Below are 18,731 nucleotides of genomic sequence, written 5' to 3' on the forward strand. Positions count from 1 at the left end.
GATACAAACCAGCAGAATTACAAGAGGTAGATGACCAACTCACTGCATTTCATCAATGCATTTAAAAGCTTTTCTTCACTTGTCCACTCAAAATGCCCATAAATAAGCTCAGTCACATAAAAAATTCCTCCTAGATTTCATTACACTACTTTCCTGATTAGAAACTACTGACTGGAGGAATAATTTGTCAGAGCCAATGCAAAACAGCATTCTCTACTTAGCTTTGAAAAGGAAGTCAACACTTAACGAATTAGTGCATTAAAAGAAAACATGACAATTTGGTTATTAATTAATAACTTTTATAGCTCAAATTTAAAAATATTAAATCAGAAACAATTCAAGATTCATGAAGAAAAATCTGGAACTATATACATGCATAATTAAGAATATCTAAATTTTTGTCAATATTTACTTACTTTTTGTACAAGTTCTTTCACACAGTCATATTTACAAACATCTTTTTTTTTAAAACATATGAACATACATCTTTAATAGAATTTACAAATCATTTGAATATATTTTTTTCTTAAAAACAGAAGACCATTTCACTGAGTTGACAAACATTTGGTTTCATCATGTGGTACTGGACAGGCGGGATGGACAGTTATCATTATCCAATTATTTAAAAAATAATTATGCTATTGGTACCCAAAATTATCATATATGGCTTTAAATATCTCCCAAATGATCAACTCACAAACACAAATCAAAGTCCATCTGTGGAATATTTCTAAGCGTTGAGCCTTTCTTTGGGTTAGGTCCACAACTCTGCAAACACATTCTAAGCATATACTCAAAAATAAGAAGTCCTTCTAATTTTACAAAAATAAAAAAATAAAAAAATCCCTGCTTCCAGTGAAGTCAAGCACATAGTATCTCTAAGACGGGATGAATGGGAATGAGTTTTCTAGACATTCTAGCTACCTTTATAGATTTTTTTTTTTTAATTGTGGTATAACACACTTTTGAACAGACAATATTTTGAGATATTTACAGGAATCAAATGACAGATTTCTTAAATAAGGATGAATACTTATTCCTCAAAATATGTACTTTTTTCCAGGGAAAGAAAAAATCCAAGGAAGTTTTGTCCATAACATCTAAATTACTGATGCAGTCCAACCAGATCTAGTAGTATGGTCTCACCTCACAAAAAATCTGTAAATTTGTCAGCTTGATTGTTTTTGGTCTTGTTAGGAAAAGAAATGAAAGTTTTGGCTTTGGCAAATCAGGCAGCCGTCTCCTTTGAACACCATTCTCTAAAGCTCCTGCACAGATTGTTCCACAGTTTGTTCTTCTACGGGCTGCATCGCTTCCTGAACATAAACTATGAATTCTGAAGCCTCTCCACCCTGTGTATAGACAGTCACTGTCTCAATTCCCTCCACTTCATCTGAAGAGACTACCAGGTGATGCTGTTCAGACAGCTCCACTGAAGCCTGCTGCAGGGTCTCTTGTATCATCAAAGTGTGATTGGCTGACTGCTCCTCTTCTTTTACCTAAGAAGAAATTGAAGAGGTTACAGAAGTTTCACCTTTCCAGTAAATAACCAGTACTGTGATGATGAATGCACACACAGCACAGAAATTAGAAATCAGGCAGTTTTGAAAGAAAATATCAGTTTTACGCAGAATTTGTAATGATCACTTTGAATAAGTGTATAGCCATACAAAATACTGAAAGCAGTAGCTCAGCATCTCATTTATATGCATGGAGAGCTATGAAGCTACAGAAACACAGGACTTTGGGAACAGCTTTAATCTCTCACCAGTCATTCACTCAAAACCAATCTTATTTAAATAAATCGGAAGTCAAACAGCTCCTCCAGTATCACTGATGTGAGAATACATCTAAAACCACATGAAAAGACACTTAGAGCCCCCCTTTTTAATTTATTTTAAAGCTCATTGAACTACAAATTTCATTGTAACAATACTCATTGTAACCTAAACTCAATGGACTTTTATTAAACAAAAATGGTGAAATGTGTTAATGAAATATCTCCTTAACACCCGTTTGCAAGGCAGCAATTTTTACATTATTGAAAGGATATTGATAGTAGCAACTGAAAATATCAGATTTTTAAATGAACATTTTTCTGAAGGAAATAATGCAACATATTTTGGTATCAAATTTAAAGAACTTCAAACAACTATTTGTGAATTATTAGACTACAGTACTCACTAGGATTCAAGAACAGATCTTAATTCTTCACCCCATCCAGATATTTCTATGCACCAGACCAATAACAGCACATTCAAAAACTAAGTCACGTGTAGGAAATGCATTCTTACAAGTATTAATGATAAAATAATATTCTTTTGGGTAAACTTTTACACATGCAAGAATATGCAAAGGCATTTGTTAAGTGTTTCCAATACACCACCACTCCCCTTGTTCATTGAAGGGGGCTGTTTTATTTGCTTGAGCATAAAAGCCAACCCACTTGCATCTGCACCACACAGTTAATCAGATCCTCTCTTCCTTTCCCATTTGGAAAACAGGTAGTTTTTATTAAGGCCTATTTCCCTTTCATTTAGGCTTAGCAAATGTTCTATGAAGTGAGCTTGCAGAGATAAATCACGTTTATTTCTCACTGTAAGAAAGTAACTTACTGAATTTGTAGGACGTCATATTCTCTACAGAAATGCTTTTTCTCACATCATCAAGTGCATCTATAAATCACCAGCTTATGCAAACAACAGGGCATGAGGACAGCATCGGTGGCTCACCGATATACCTTTACAGAAAGCAAACCTCCATGGTACTTCCAATAACCACACAAAGGGTAATATGAGGAGAACAAAGAAATCAATAAATTATCGGTTTACTGGATTTCAGCATAAACCTTGTATTTCAGGGCAGTGTATACGCTGCGCTCTTGGCAGCACTGAACTTGTAAGTGATTTTGAAAAAACAGGTCAAACATGGTAGATTCCAAAGCGTGGAAGTCTACTAAATCACACGGATTAGTAGCTTTCATTTCTACGAAATGTTTCTATGTAGTAGATCATTTCTATACATTGCTTTCTCAGAAGTATTATTAGAACAATCAAGTCCAAGAACATATACTGAAGTTCAGTATTGGTGCTTAGGAAGGGCATGGGAACAGTAGGGAAGAATTACAGAGAAGTGTCCAAGCATGCATTTGACTCATTAAAGACTTACAAGGAGAAAAAGAAGTTCTGTATGTTTATTTTCTAGGTGCTCCTTCCTAACTTCATTTTTTCCCCCTAAGCAACCATTCCCGTTGCTGTACACGGACTTTCCTTATAACGTTTTTCTTCCACGTTTAAAATATCTGTCAGATCAAGAAGATTACAGAGATGCACAAACCCCATAGGACTCCATATCACTTTGAACTTTCACTCAATTCATCAGGCTATACAAAGCTTTTTCTTGAACAATAACAAGCATGTTCAGGTGTTAAATTATTCAGAGGTCCCAGAGTTGTATGTCTGTGGTACACTGATGAAATATAAGTGGATTTTAACTGGTGAAAGATTTAACTTCTAAAGAGAATCTTACCATTGTCATTGACCTTACTGCAACAGCATAGTTGTACCTACTGATGCTGACTCTGGCTTTGTTGCACAGGATTTAGATGATACGGATAAAACTATGGGAAAGGGATAAAGTCCTTCCTATGTTCTGTTTCTTTTACCAAGCGTACCTGAACATTTTAAATTGAAGCTATTTTAAACAGTGCCTGCTGGAGTTCAAGCTCAATATCCTACAAAATTGGGTGATGCAGGTTGCTTTGTCTTGACAGAAGAAAACTTGCAACCACCCTCAGAAAAACAACTTTATGTTGACACAAAATATGGGTATCCCCAAAATTACCCTTAACTAATGGAAGCTTTGAGTTTCTGTTGAAGATGCAACAAGCTAAACCATAAAAAGAAACGTAACACAACTTTCTTCTCCTGATGACACACCTTTTAGTATTTTTTCTTGTAATGGGGGGAAATTTTAATTCAGACAGAACTCCCCCTTTTTTAACCATGTCCTCCTCTTTCCTGAGGCTACTTGCTAAAGTGGCAGCTCCTGTTCAAAATGGAAGGATCCACACAAGATCTACTAACATAGGTCACAAGTGGACAGAAGTCTCATCTCCAGTGGATTCAGACAGGTAGCTGCAGCTAAAAATGTCAAGTAATTATAATCTTACAGTCCTTGATCCTGGGGATCTTCAAACATACACAGATAGGAGTCTTCTAATATTATTTGGCCTTTCAATTATGTAATGTACAGTAACTCTTGTGTTAGTGCATCATACATAATCCTCTGACAATGTGCCTCAGGCCAGAAAAATTACACTAAATTTACTAAGAGCAGCAAGAATGCACAACACGGTCTGAAAAGAATCTTGTACAGTCTCACTTCAGTCACTTTAAATCAAAACCCATAAATAATTTTAAATATAGTTCTTTGAGTGTACATAAATAATGAACAAAGGAAGATAAATAAAGCACAGTTGACATGAAAATGAAATGAAACCAGAATGTCATTCAATTCAATAGCAGCAATCTAATACTTATTCAGTTTTATATGCTTTTGAAATGAAAATGGCCAATAAAGAAAGTTAATTTAACCTCCCTACCTACCTTTATCGATATGGTTTTATTACCCTTGTCATGCAGGGTACAGAAGACTAATGCCCCTATTTCTGGTGTTTCTAGTTTCCAGTATCTTTTTTTGGACAGCTATCTGTAATCCTTTTAGTTTGACAAATTACCACATTATTTTGGATATTTACATTTCAAATCAGTTCAATGTTTACATGCTTCTGCTTGGTTCCTATTAGATCATTCCACAGGGAATAATCTCAAAACGTTAATTTACATCCCTCAATTTGATGAAACAGTGGGACAGCTGCCATCAGAATGAATGAAGTTACTACACTCAATTCTTTTTATTGGCATCTCAAATCTTTTGAAGAGTAGCATCCATGACCTCTTTTCTGTTAGAGAGCCAGCTGAAAAGCATCTGGCTGCTTATCCTTTGCTAAAGAATGGCAGCAAGAATTTGAAGCCATACACAGCTGGCAAACTAAACCAATTCATTACCTGCATAAATATTTTTTACTGGCTTAATGTGCCTCTCATGAAAGTTAATGGATCCTCTGCCTCCATGTCTTTATAAAAAGCTCAAAATTTCTAAATTATCTAAAGTTCTAAATGCAAATATCTGAGGGCCATCCAAATGACACAAAAAATGGGTACCTCTTACAGGAACCTCTTCCTCTAAAACCAAGCAAGTCATTTTTATTTTGAGATAAATTAATTCAAGCCATTGAGGAAAATAATGCTTCTTCCCTTCCCTGAAAAGTAGAAAAAGGAAATATGTACAGTAAACTGCTGCTAAAGCTACTTTTTTATTCAGGAGCTCATCCTCAGAAATAATGATTACCTTCAATTTTCTTTGAAGTCAGAGGAGTACCAGACCCATCGTGTTTGAAACAGCCTTGCTAGGCTTGACCCAAAATCCTCTGCGGAATCTCTCCCTTGATTTCAGATTGAATGCTGCCTTTCAGGTTGCCATGAAGAAAAAAAGTTAATCACACAGATTTTGCAGGAATTCGAAACCTTACACTAGGTTACAATTGCTTCTATTTATATTGTAAGACACCACGGTAAGAAAATTTACTAATTAGCTACATAAGAGCTGAAAAGGAAAAGTGAATATAAGCTTTCTAGATCACAGTGAGCACCTGGATATGTGATATGCCAGCTTACATCCCTGCTACGGGACTGTCTCTACTATTTTGTTTGGTGCCAGTTGGTAACTTGAACTCCATCCTTTCTTATTCTAGTTTACATATAGATAATATTGTGTGAAAAACACACACAGACGTGCACAGAAAAACGCTGTAATTTGATCACATGAATCTCTATAGAGAGCCACAAAACAAAGACAAACTGGCACACAATAGTTTCAGAACAATAGGGGAATTCAATATGCAAGACTCGCTTTGCATAAAATAAAAAAATGCAAAGTGGCAAACAAATCTTCCTACTGGTGATTTTAAGAATCTTTAGCCATTGTCTGGTCGAATATATCCTGACAGGGAGGCTGTGACTGGCAGCGTCCCTTGCCTGGCAGAACACTGTATCACGAGATTTCTTTCTGAGGAAATGTGGCAACGTTGCCACCATTTCAAGAGCTCTAACAGAGGGCAGTAATGTTGACATGAGATTTTTTCTGGATGTTATACAGATGACAAGAACTCCACAGAAGCTAAGAAAACAGAGACATCTTTCCCAAATTTTCTTTCTTTTGCTAGCACCATCAAGTTAAACAATAAAGTGCTCCATGTTCTAAAAGAACATCAGTCTTGATTATCAACCCATAGAGAACTCCATGTACTGGCAAATTTTCTGGATGAACCCAGCATCAAGTAGCTACAAATCAGAGCCAGGTTAAAATACAAAGAGCGTCGCTGAGGTACAATATGCAGGAGCCCTTGACATGACAGCCATGCTAATATTATTAGATGCTTATTTTTGAAGGTGTGTTATACTATAAAATTCTGTCCTGTGATCACCTTCAAGCCGATGTGTAATCTTTGCTGTGCATTGCTACTGCTGACACTTTGAAGAAAGTGGCTGTTGCCATGGTAGGATTTTTACCAGAGCCTGAAGAGATCACAGAATAAAATGATGAAAGGAGCTAAAATAAAGGGTGAAATGCATGAAATTCCAGTGTTTTCCTCAGCTTGATAAAGATCTGCTTGGCTAGTGAAATGGTTGATATACTTATTCTGCAGAGCAAGTTATTTAGAAGTCCAGGTTGAAAACAGGTTACTGTGCTTTTCAGGAATAGACTTCATCCTAACCCTGCACTCCAAGATACAGAGATAGTAAGGTCAGTCTGTTGTTTTTAAATGGGAGAAAACAAGAAAGCGTTCAACAGCCAATTACTCTTCTTTATTGGTAATATTAGTGTAGTGCTTTAGACCAGGACTTGGACTGTATCAGGTGTTCTACCTGAAAAAAGTATTTCGTGCCCCAAAGGCCTTATAATTTCAATCCAGAACAGAAAACAGTAAGCAGACACAGAAGAAGGGAAATGGGTGAGTACAATATAAATGAGACAGCGATACCTTTGTCTAACAGGCAGCAGTATCAACAGACCAATTTCCTAACCAGAGATAATTGGTGTCATCATATTTCTGAAGACTAATTGAGAGAAGACAATGAGGTACAAATTGTTCTTCATTAAATATCCACATAACTAAGCACAATATGAAAGAAGGCATTAAGAAACTTGTTTGGAAAAAATAATGAGCAATTAAATCTTCATGGACTGATCAAAGGTGAGAGTCAAAAACTTAACAGCTAACGAGAGACAGGACACTAAGTCGGAAAGGAGTACAAAGTCTTGGAAATCAAAACAAGGTTTTGCTGGATGTGGCAAAAAAGAAAGGAAGATCACATGGACACACTGTAAGACAGGCAGACTAGAGAGAAGTAATCTTTAAATTGTTCTGAGTGTATACAAAAGGGGCAAAGCAGCATCTCTGAATGTCAGAGAGAAAGAATATCAGAGTAACTGTAGCATAAAATAATGACAGCTTGGTCAGCCATTTTAGCAAAGCGGATAAAATGAGAACCCATATAAAAATAAGCATGCAGAACAAGCCAGCACCATTTAGCCCATCACCTGGATGCCCAAGCATCCTACCTGAAGAGGACACTAGCTTTCTGGCTTGATAACAGGAAGGACTTACATCCCATAGGGTTGAACTAGAGTTAATTAATAATGAATAGTTGTGCAGAAAGACTGGTATAATCACCTTAGTGACTAATAATATTAATTAGTGATTAATGCAATCTTCTTAGTGATCATCAGAGCGAGCTTGAAGTGATTGCTCTAGAGCCACAGGAAATCATTAGAGGAGAGATGCAAACTCTAGATTGTGTGGAGTGGCCATGTTGTTTTTCAAAATGTCAACACAGACAAAGATCCTGCAAGTCAAACGTCTGTATATTACTTGGGACATGAAGCCCTGAATTTTTGACTAAAGCTTTTACATGCCAATGTGCTACAAGTAAGGTGGCAGAAAAAAATCTGTTAGTAGTGGCCACCCAGGTATATTAATCAGAAGAATTAGAAAATAAGGAAAAGTACAGGGATTTGAGGTGGTGAACAATACCTTTGGCATAGGTTTGTTGGATTTTGGGGGGGGTGGTTTGGTTTTTTTTGTTTGTTTTCCTCTACAAGAGAACAAAGAGTGCTGCTCTGCTCTAGCTGTTTTCTATATATCAGGCAGGCAGGATTTGCTCTGAATGAAGATGGATCTCAGTAGCTTGTTCATACAGGAAAAATAATATTGAAAACAAGATTTAAAGCTTTAAACACTTATTTGGTGATACGTTTCTTAAACCAGGTCAATAACCCCTGCGCCAGTAGAACATACAAAACATATTTCGGGTCTAAAACCAGCAAATTAACAGAACATTTGTTTACCAGTTATCTATGTGAAAATAGTTCAAAATGCAGATAACACACAACCAAATTTAAATGGATACTATGGTATACTTTGATTGAGACTATCTACTTCTCTGCTCAGTAAATTGAGGCAAAAAGAAAAAATAAATTTGGACAAAGAACCCTACATAGAACCCTCTGTTTCAAAGAGGTTTGGTAAAAATAACACACCCCGCATTTAGGCAAAATAAATGAATTAAAACGTATCTTGTTACTATTACACATTCCTGCTAACAAGCACTGGAAATGGACGAGCAAAAACTATAACAAAAACTAGAGGTGCTGGACACTGTCCAGACAGGAACAACTCTCTGATGTTGCAGTCAAGACAGGGTGATTCAGAAAACAAGCATTCGAGGATGTTCATATTGTGAAACCAAGAAAATACACCTTGAAACTTGTCTCTCCAGAGAATAATATACAGTTTGTTCTGCAAAAATAACACGAGTGCTCATTTCTGAGGGAAATGTTTCTTCACAAGCTCGGTGTTTAAAACAAACAAATGCTTAACTTATCATAGAATCATGAAGGTGGGAAGGGACCTTCAAGATCATCTGGTCCAACCATCACCCTACTGCCAATATTGCCCACTAAACTATTCCGCCTGTGAGCTAGGAAAATAATTCTCCTATATAAATAATGGACTGAACAGGCTCTGCTAGCAAAACAAACAAAAACACAAACAAAACAGTCTCCACCCTATGGAGTGAGGGCAAAAGTGCATCTGTAATAGGTCACAAAGAGTCAAATCCACAGAAAGTAAAGTGACTTGTTTTACGGTGCTGGTCCCTCCTCCTCCTTCTTGCTATGTGCTCTGTTCCTACAGAATTGCTCTCCCCCCAATTTCTCGTCCATTTTTACCATCCCTTATGAATACTTCCTATCTTTTTAAGCATTTATTAGCTTCTTTCCTAGCTATTCTTCACACTTACAATTCTGTGCTTTCACATTTTCCCCACCTTGTTACATTTTTTTCTTTAAGCAGTGCAGAACAACTCAAGTTCTATGCCATAGATAAATACCACCACTAGCTGTAGTGATCCAGACTGAATTACTATTAACTGAAATGGCTTCAAACTGACAAGATTACACTTTTTGTGTCATGCTGCAATCAAAGCTTCAGTGTGGATTTTTGCCAATCTCAGCCCATACTGGCAGAACTTCACACTAGGATCTTGGTATTCACTCAGGCGTGTGCAGTACTTTCCTTAGCGGCAGTATGTTGTCACACAACAGGATTTCTCCCAAATTAGATACCCGAAAAGTTTAATCTTGATAATAGGTTAATATACTGGCACTCGGGCAAGGAGGAGCTAAAGTCATTTTGGGTTCCAGACAGAACCTCTGAAAGGCCTCACATACATGGCACGATCAGAGCCAACACCAATTCCCATTTTTCCCAGTCATAACCCAAGTTAAATAGGGCTACTTTACTTTTTTTTTTAGTTTAAAATCATAAAGATGAATCCTGATTCAGCCTGAGATGTTTTATTGTTACGCTGTCAAAGGATTTTCTTGTATAATATCATTCCTATGAACAACAAATATAAAGTTTCCAAAGCCAAAATTAAATATACATACATACATATATATATATATATATATATATAATTTAAACACTCGATTCAAAAGCTGGGAGCTTCGAATGGAAAATCTGATCTTGAGTTCAGCTCAATAATAATTTGTATTCGTGATCTAATAAACATGCATCATGAAGGCGTCCATCTCAGGGAAATAATTTAATAGAACACTGTAAACATGATAATGTTTCTGTCTTGTGACTTAACAGAAAGAAATTAAAAAAGGAGATACCAGTCAGAGCTAGCAAATGCACTCCACACGTAGCAGCGTACTGAGAAGGACTTATGGACAAAAACAAAGCTTGTTTCTGCAGACAGAAGTCTTGCATTACCATGAAACACTCCAAGTACTGCACACAGAAGACACTTGAGCACACGGGTTAGGGGAAGTGCTAAAGGTGAAGATGGTTGTGTTACTGATAGGCACGTCTAGATTCACGCAGAATTTTAGGAATAGAGGGTCAAAAGCACTTTCATAGGTGAAAGTAAGGACAAAGTTGGAGGGAGGAAAAGGTAGACAGAGACAGTAATGATGTAATGTGATATACAGAGCAAAAAATACTTTGAAAATATATAATAATTTAGGATTTAGAAGAAATTTCTTGGTGCAAATACAAAAATATGAAGATAACTTGCAAGGGCGGCCAAAAATGAGAGATGAAGGTGAGAACTGATAAAAAAAATGGGTTATGTATGTCCTTAAAGAAAAAAAAACAACAACACATAACAGCATAAAAACCAGAACAACAATAAATGCTGTTAAGAAAAAAAATGTAACCAAGCTGCTAAGCAAGGACTCGGGGAGGCCACTGAAGAACAAGAGTGGAAATTTAGTGACAGATGATGCTGATATATTGCTGACACCCTGAATGATTTTTTTTGTCTCACAATCCACAAGTGAAGCTGAAGGTCACAGAACAGTGTAGAATAAATTTTCCAGTGGGAAAGTGAAATATGAACATATCTTATGATCACCTCAAGGTTAACAATTAGGAACTCAGCATAATTAAAACATGACAAAGTAGTAGGTACAAATGAGTGATATCCCACAGAAAGCAACTCGGTGTTAAAGAAAAAAAGAAAAGCTGTCAGTTCTAAATAGGAGAGGATTACAATCATGTTAACACCATTTAAAAACATTTTCCCTGAAGTTAAAAAAAGGATGTGGCTATAATTCTGAAGCCATCCTCTGGTAGGAAGAGAAGAACTGGAAACAGTAACTAGGGCTGTGTAATAGGTCAAACATTTGATAAAGCATCAGTAGAAATAGAAAAAAGAGAAAAAAAATGTGAAATGATGATAATAATTAAAAATAAATAAATAAATTCTACAGAACTCCCTTCCTCTACTTCCATGAAGCTCACTAAAGGTAACTAGGCAGCCAGTCAGGTGTCAGTAGGCCTCCTGCCTCGTGATACTCCCCTGGAAAACTCACAGATCTGCACACTTCTGCACACACAAACTGAAAAGTCGCAGAGGCTCCAGTCATTCCTGTAGCCACGCTACACACTGACAGAGGAACAACGCTCAGAACATCTAAGTAAGGCATTAGTAAAACCTGATGTAAGTTGAGGTAGCACGCGATCGCTCAGCTTGAGACATACTTCAGTTCTGCACCAACTGATTTTGCTTCTCTGCAACTTCAAACTGGGGAAAAATGGCATTTTATAGCAACAGGACTCAAAGCAGGAAAAGAAAATGCGGCAAAGAGATTCTGTGCTCTGAGGATTTGATATAGGAGTGAAGCTTATACCAGGCTTACATTAGGCCAATGAAAGTCATTAATGTATACAAGGCAAGGGAAAAAGCAGTGATCGATGCTTAGCAGCTTGCAAATTCAAAGGCCAGAAATACGGATTTAAAAGCGACAGACAATTAATTTGTAATATGAATATTTACTTACAAAATGCTATCAGCAAATTCAGATGGTCTAACAAAGAAGAGGATAGATTTTAAGATGAATCAGAAATTGATCTGATTCAATACTTGAAAGATGAAGAATTGCTGAATGTTTTAAATTATGGTTTTTTTGTTTGTTTTTTAACATTCCAGTATCACAAATGTAATTTCTTCTTCACAGCTGCCACTTACCTAGGTTCCACTTTCCCCTAGACTGTTAGTAGAAGGGCCTCAAAAGACATATTTTAAAGAACAGTTTTCAGTAATACTGACAGATAGCACAAACACCAATGGCTGATGCTGCATGCAACCTTTGAAACAGGTCATATATGTAGTATAGCATACATGTTGGCGGTGACTACAGTTAAAGTTGCTTTGAAATTTGCACATAAAAAGGACTGGAATGTCTCTCCTCTTTAATGACTGAATTTCCTTTCCAAATTTGGATCTCTTTTTCTTAATTAAAAAAAAATATAAATAAATCCCCCAAACTGTTACATAGTTTCTAAGCAAAATACTTGCTAAGTAACATTTCAAAATGCTTTTCTTGAACTTCTGCCTTGTCTCCCTGACATTTGGGTGGCAATTTTCTAAACATTGTCTTCACAGACTATGGACTTTCCACTTCTAGAGAGTCATCACGAATTTAATAACCACAATACTGAAAAAAAAACCACTCAAAAGTTAGTTCTGGCATTCATCACAATCACACTTTTGGTTCATTTAAATAACAAGAGCTACTTAAACTCTTCAGGAATTTAAGACTTCTCATGTACTTTCCTTCCCTGATGTATCAGCCACATTGAGTGCAGGGACCCTGAGGAATCAAAGAATGTAAACAGAAGGTAAAAAGGGATAATAAACTAGAGAAGTACAATGAAACTGGCAGAACAAACATAGCTTGGAGAACACAGTGGGAAGAAACATAAAATGTCAGCATCAAAATTAGTAGACACCTATGAGGAAGAAATACTGGGCTTGATGTTCATACCCAACAGCCATCTCAAATTGAAAATGATTCACCTTTACTTGGTAATTATCTATATCTTTCCATTCTTAATTTCTAAAATGCTTTAGTAACACTGTACATTGCAAATATCCTTAGTAAAACCTGTGCAGTACTATGCTTTAAGAAGTACACATATATATTGAAGTTACTTCTACCAATATCTTGTAAGGTTTGTCTCATTTTAAAAGGAACTATATTGCCTACCACAATTTCTGTCACTTAATTCTTTATCAGTTGAATCCAGCACGTTTCCCATAAACAGAACCCTTGCAAAAGCCTGAAATTAACAAGTCATCTTATTCATTTTTTAGAATATTGACCTATATCATCTGGTCTTGCACAATTTCCCTGGGAACAACAAAATCAATTACGTATCTTCTCAACCAACTACAATTCACTTGATTTTTTCTTTATCCTTCCCCAATGTGGGTGGTCACACTGACTTCTATCTCACATAAGCAACTGCTGTTAAGGAGCATCTGCAAATCCTCTTCTCGGAGCTGTTACGTGCCTGCAGATCACTCGTGTTGCATCCCCCATTAGAAAAGCAGTATGAACTCAGACTGAGTACAAGTCTAGTTTGCCCCCAGGTTACAAGACTTTAGGACCCCACAAGTCTCTCTAGCCACAGGACAGCACTGCAAAAACAAAGTGATGGAGATTCATTGCTGGATATGGTCACACAGTTGTACACAAGCTGTAACCTTCCGCACTCTTTTGTTTCTGGAAAAAGTCTGTCCCAAGGATCTCCTGACTCTTGACATTGGGACTAAGTGCCCACCCACAATGCAGGTATGCTATTTTAAAAAGCCTGAAAATGCTTTATTTTATCTCTCTCTCACGTGCATACATATATTTATCCATTCACATTTTATGTATTTATACTGGTGACAGTGCAATTTATACATATAAACACATAGGTGTATATATGTATAAATGTCTGCGCATGTCCATATAAACATCCGTACATACAACACAAAGCCAAAACTAGTTGAGGAGAGATTCTGTATGCATTTCACACAGTCATTCACAATGTAGTCCTTGCAGAACAATATGCATTTCACAACAAATATACAAAAATAAAACACCGCTGTTTTGGAGAAGAGCTCTTACCTGCTTTACCACTGTCACGGTTCCAGGTGCCATGGTAACTACAGAAGCAACTGCAGTGGCATCGTGGGTTTCCGAACCCAACTCAATGATTTGCTGCAGGATGTTTACAGCTGTTGGATCAAGTCTTTCACCTTATCAGAAAGACAGCAAGCATAAGATCATTACCGTAAAACAGCTCTGAGGGGATGTGAATCTATGTGCCAGAGACACTTTTTCCCCTCGTGCTTTAACCCTGATTCACAGTTCTGTCTATAAATTTCAAACGGCTCGATAACCTGACACTTTAATAATAGATCTATGGGAGGAAAGTATTCACAAAACAAATTTGCCAGAGGAATGCATGAATCAGCAAGTGAAACCACACTGCTCATTTTTATGCCTATTTGAAAAAGATCTAGAGGAATACATTGATTAAACAAACAACAGGTACAACTCATAGCAGGGACTGTGAGTTAGGAAGCTGAGAGACTTCCTAATTGAAATTCAGAACTGAAGAATGTTTGCTCGCTTTATTTTTTTTTCCTATATAACTGCCTTCAGACAATCTACTACTGTTTTTTATGCCTAGAGGGAATATGCCAGAAGAGTGTCCTAAATTGGATGAATTCAAGTAAATCATTCTACTTTGAAAATTACAGCCTCATGTTTAAAGTCAAAACTGTTATGTACGGCACATTCCAGGATCTTGCTTACATTAATTTAAATATATAATAGCTTAAGACAATTTTCTCCAGATATTTTTACTCATTTGGAATTCTCACTGATTAAAGTAAAATAATACACACAAATTGTTAGTAGCATAACTGAACTGCAATGTGCTTGGAAATTCTGATAAAAATGGGAGCTTGAGAAACATACCTGTAGTATGAACAATAAAGTTCACAATTGTAAAATGCAATCTTCTGATAGCCACTGCATTTACTCATATATTCAAAATATATGAACACTGATTCTAGTCTCTGATGTTTTAATACTCTCAGAAACGTGAACATTTTTTTTCTTTTCTTCTAGTTTTTCTTATTCCCGACTTAGTAATCATGATCTAAATCCTCTCTTGTTCTTATTCAATGTGATACTGAAACAGCTTACTCTGTTTTCTGCATCATTAGAATTAAGTTTGTTAGTACTGTCCTAGGAACATGGTAAATGAGCTATTCCACTGTGTCACTTCTGCAGGCTGGCTGACTTAAGCAGGAAGAAAAATGATAGCAAGGGAATTGCCATTAGATACACACCATCTACTTTGCCAAGACAGCTGATTTCACAATATATTCAATAATACAAGCAGGAAATTCCACACATCTAATAATAAAGTGCAAAGTAGAGTGTGATAAGTATTAATGACTTAAGGACACAGAAATTCATAAGCAATGGTCACTTCTCACTACTTACCCTTGGAGAAAAAATATAAAACCCCCAGAAATAAGTTCTGGATGACAAATTTCATCTTTTTTAACAGTTTCACAGGATATCACATATTGCCCAGTATACTGAAAAGAATGAGATATTTATGAAAAAATATATATTTGGTATTCCAACCCCCAAACAGGTAATTTACCATTTTCAGAAGTATATCTAAGGTTCTGCAATGCAGCTACAGCAGCTTGAGTGCCTTGAACGTCTTCTCCAGCCTCTGTGATATGGAGATACTGAGTGGATGCTTCTTCAGAAACTTCGGCAGTTAACTTGAAAACAAAACCAAGTCAATGCATGGATAATCAGAGAATCATAGAATTGCAAATTTTTTTAGCAAATTAGAGAACAACTGAAGTTATGAGTTCAAAGGAATGAATTTTGGACATTAATTATTGTAACAAGAGTTATAGAAATCAAGGGTGAAACAGAATTCATGAGAAACATTATCTAGAAGTTGGGATATCATCTTAAAGTTTTATTCTTCGAGATTTTTCCCCAAGAGTTGTTTTCAACACACTAAATGATCTTGACTTCATTTCTGTTGCATAGTTATTCTATACCTAATAACAGACTTCTGCTGTGTCATGGTCTAGTAAAGATGTTTTGGGCAAAATTAGTCTGTAATTCTTGTCTTTGACTTGTCTTTGCAGATCTGGTAAAATGCTTCTTACATTTGAAAATGGCATTTTATTTTAGAAAAAAAATATTTTTCCATAACCGTGTTTTTTCAAGACAAGCTGTTTACATGTACTTCTCCCCCGATGGGACTTTTTTATTTATAGCATTTCCAATAGCAGAGACAGGCTCAAATCCTTGGGGCCCTCATGTTTGGGCATCAACTGGGAGGGTGGATGCAGAACAGTTTGTGAAATGCAAATGGATACATTTTAAAATACTTGCCCTTTCATCTTTGAATAACTGTCCATACAGAACCTACTGTGATAGTTTTGAGGATTTTACCCTCTGTTCATGGATACTGAAGAACTGTTGAACACAAACTTGCAGGACGGCACTTCCAAATCAGGCATTATGCTTATGCTTAGGGCTAGACGGCTTGAAATCCAGAATGGGTCTTAAACTGTGGAGATCAGACAACTGCAACTGACTTCTGGATTTCCCTGTCGCTGGACACCAACAACAGCCTAATCAGGCAATGGCATACTCAGCGTGCTAACTGGGATTTTTAATATAAGATCTGGATAATTCTGTGGTTTTGTCACAGCTTCTGCATCTATGCTCAATCTTGCTTTATTAGAGTAACTGTTTTCATTTTAAAACAAATTGCTACCCATGTTACAGCTTAAAATGTTATGGCTGATTAAGGTAGCGGCGCTACCCCACCCAAACTGAGAAAATCCAGGTGGTGGTTTGATTGTTTTATTGTTTTGCTTTGTTTTCCTGACCTAACTTCTAAAGTATAATTTAAATTTTTTAAGCTCTGATCTTAATCATTGATACTGTGACTCCCACATGCTTTGGACTGAAGCCAGAAACACAGAATAAATGGTGGAAGACTTACTCTCTATAATAACCGTTTAATATAATGAAATATTTCATATAATATCATTTTTAGCTTATTAACTTACAAATTCAGGTCTAACATTCTAGTCTAACGTTGTCTGGACCAAGTCATAAGCTTCTTTCATTAATTCAATATAACTTCACAGCTTTGTGCATTTTTGACTTAACATCAGTGAATATTTGGCATACAGTAAAGGCAGTAAGTTTTTTCAGTTTTATGATTTTTTGCTAAAATTTTCAGTCTTTGTGCAGCAAACAGAGGATTAGAGCCCTCCCTATACAGAAATAAACACTTACAACATTGTTGATCCTACCAGTTATGAAAGCAGTCAAGATTAACAGTGACAGCAGTGTATGTATTCAAAATGGAGCTAAGAGACCACATGACTTCCTGATCTTAAATAGAGTTGAGAACACGTTTTTGAATATTTTTTAACTTTCTCTCCATAATTTTTTAAAATCTTAGGGCCAAAGCCATGGCAACTTTGCTTTACCTCCCACTTTGTCTCCCCATCGTGTTCTACCAGCTTCATTCCATGCTTGTTCTTAAGATGTCTGTTGAACTCCCATTTTGTACCATAAACAAAACTGCAAACAGGACACTTAATGCCACCTACAAGGAAACAAAAATAAATTCATTTGGTTATTTTTATATTAAGTACTTTTCAAGGCAGTAAAGACGCATTTCATTTGACTCCATCTCTACTAAGCCACACAACTGTAACTCAGTAAGCTTTGCTTTCACCATCAGTCCAACATACAAGAAGAGGAACAAACAAACAAACAAGCAAGCAAACAAACAAAAAACAATGAAGTAGGTGTACAATGCTTAAAAGACAATTTTGGATGATGGAATTGTGGTAATAGAGGGAGTCTGGAGCAACTCACCTATCTGGAAAGTTTTAGCAATCCTGCATCCCTGCCTGCACGCCTCCCTGTGATGGATGCAAAGTTGCAGGAATGCCCTTCCCATCTTTCCCTCCCTTTACACCTCTCTCCCTAGGGAACCCCTACCACAGACCAATTAGAAAGAAGGAGCAGGAACATACAGCTACCTGCATCAGTCTGAGATACTGCCTCATTTCTGTAATTAGAGCCACATAAAAAGTATTGGTTTCAAGTCTATGGAGCTAGATGTTAAAGGATGCCAGAATGCAACAGAAAGAACTTAAATTGCAAAGTAAATAATAACTTATCTACTGGGCAAGAGCTTGTGCTTTCTAGCTGTTGCTTTGCTAACAAAAGCCATTCTAGAAGTGGCACAGGCATTAGGAAGGGAAAAGTTTTTCCAATGAATGACAACGTACTAAGTTTGATCAACCTCAGCCCATTCTTCGGTTTGGTCACACGCAAACTCTCTGTAAAAACAAGGGATGTTTCAGCCTGTGCAGAATCATTCCCACACTCGTGATTCTGCTTCAAACTCAGACTAAGCAGCACTCACAGAGATGAGCCCAAGTTTCCAAGGAAAACGTCTGTGAAGACCAAGGGTTCCTGTGACTTATGTTCTGCTTCAGGCCCAACACAAACAAAGCCTATCACATGTATTAAATAAATATAAACAAATACTTTGGTACTCTGAATACTCTTTTATTTCAAATCATAGAGTTCCTTAGAGACTGTTTTTAATATTTGCTCCATTACACATAGTTGCAGCTTCAAATGGAAATTGCATGCATATTCAAAAAATCTAGAGGACT

At 36.5% G+C, this 18,731-nt stretch overlaps 1 protein-coding gene across 4 annotated transcripts in view; it reads right to left on the reverse strand.

The window, feature by feature from the left end:
• Nucleotides 1–282: 282 nt before the first annotated feature.
• ZFAT (zinc finger and AT-hook domain containing) overlaps nt 283–18,731 on the reverse strand; it is an 89,173-nt gene continuing 70,724 nt past the window's right edge. Inside the window, exons 13-18 of one of the 4 annotated variants that reach the window (XR_005816838.1) lie at nt 17,526–17,644; nt 15,653–15,779; nt 14,095–14,225; nt 5,413–5,529; nt 5,226–5,323; nt 1,342–1,499 (exon numbers count right to left, since the gene is read on the reverse strand). Coding sequence is in view for 3 of the 4 variants with exons in the window: in XM_040547289.1 (XP_040403223.1) it covers nt 1,260–1,499; nt 14,095–14,225; nt 15,653–15,779; nt 17,526–17,644 (617 nt within the window). In the remaining variant the exon portion in view is untranslated. Of the gene's footprint in view, nt 1,500–5,225; nt 5,324–5,412; nt 5,530–10,097; nt 12,790–14,094; nt 14,226–15,652; nt 15,780–17,525; nt 17,645–18,731 lie in introns of those variants that run through there. The other 3 variants (XM_040547290.1, XM_040547289.1, XM_040547292.1) reach the window with 3 other exon arrangements.

This window comes from Cygnus olor, chromosome 2 (assembly GCF_009769625.2).
Source record: "Cygnus olor isolate bCygOlo1 chromosome 2, bCygOlo1.pri.v2, whole genome shotgun sequence".
Taxonomy (NCBI): Eukaryota; Metazoa; Chordata; class Aves; order Anseriformes; family Anatidae; genus Cygnus; species Cygnus olor.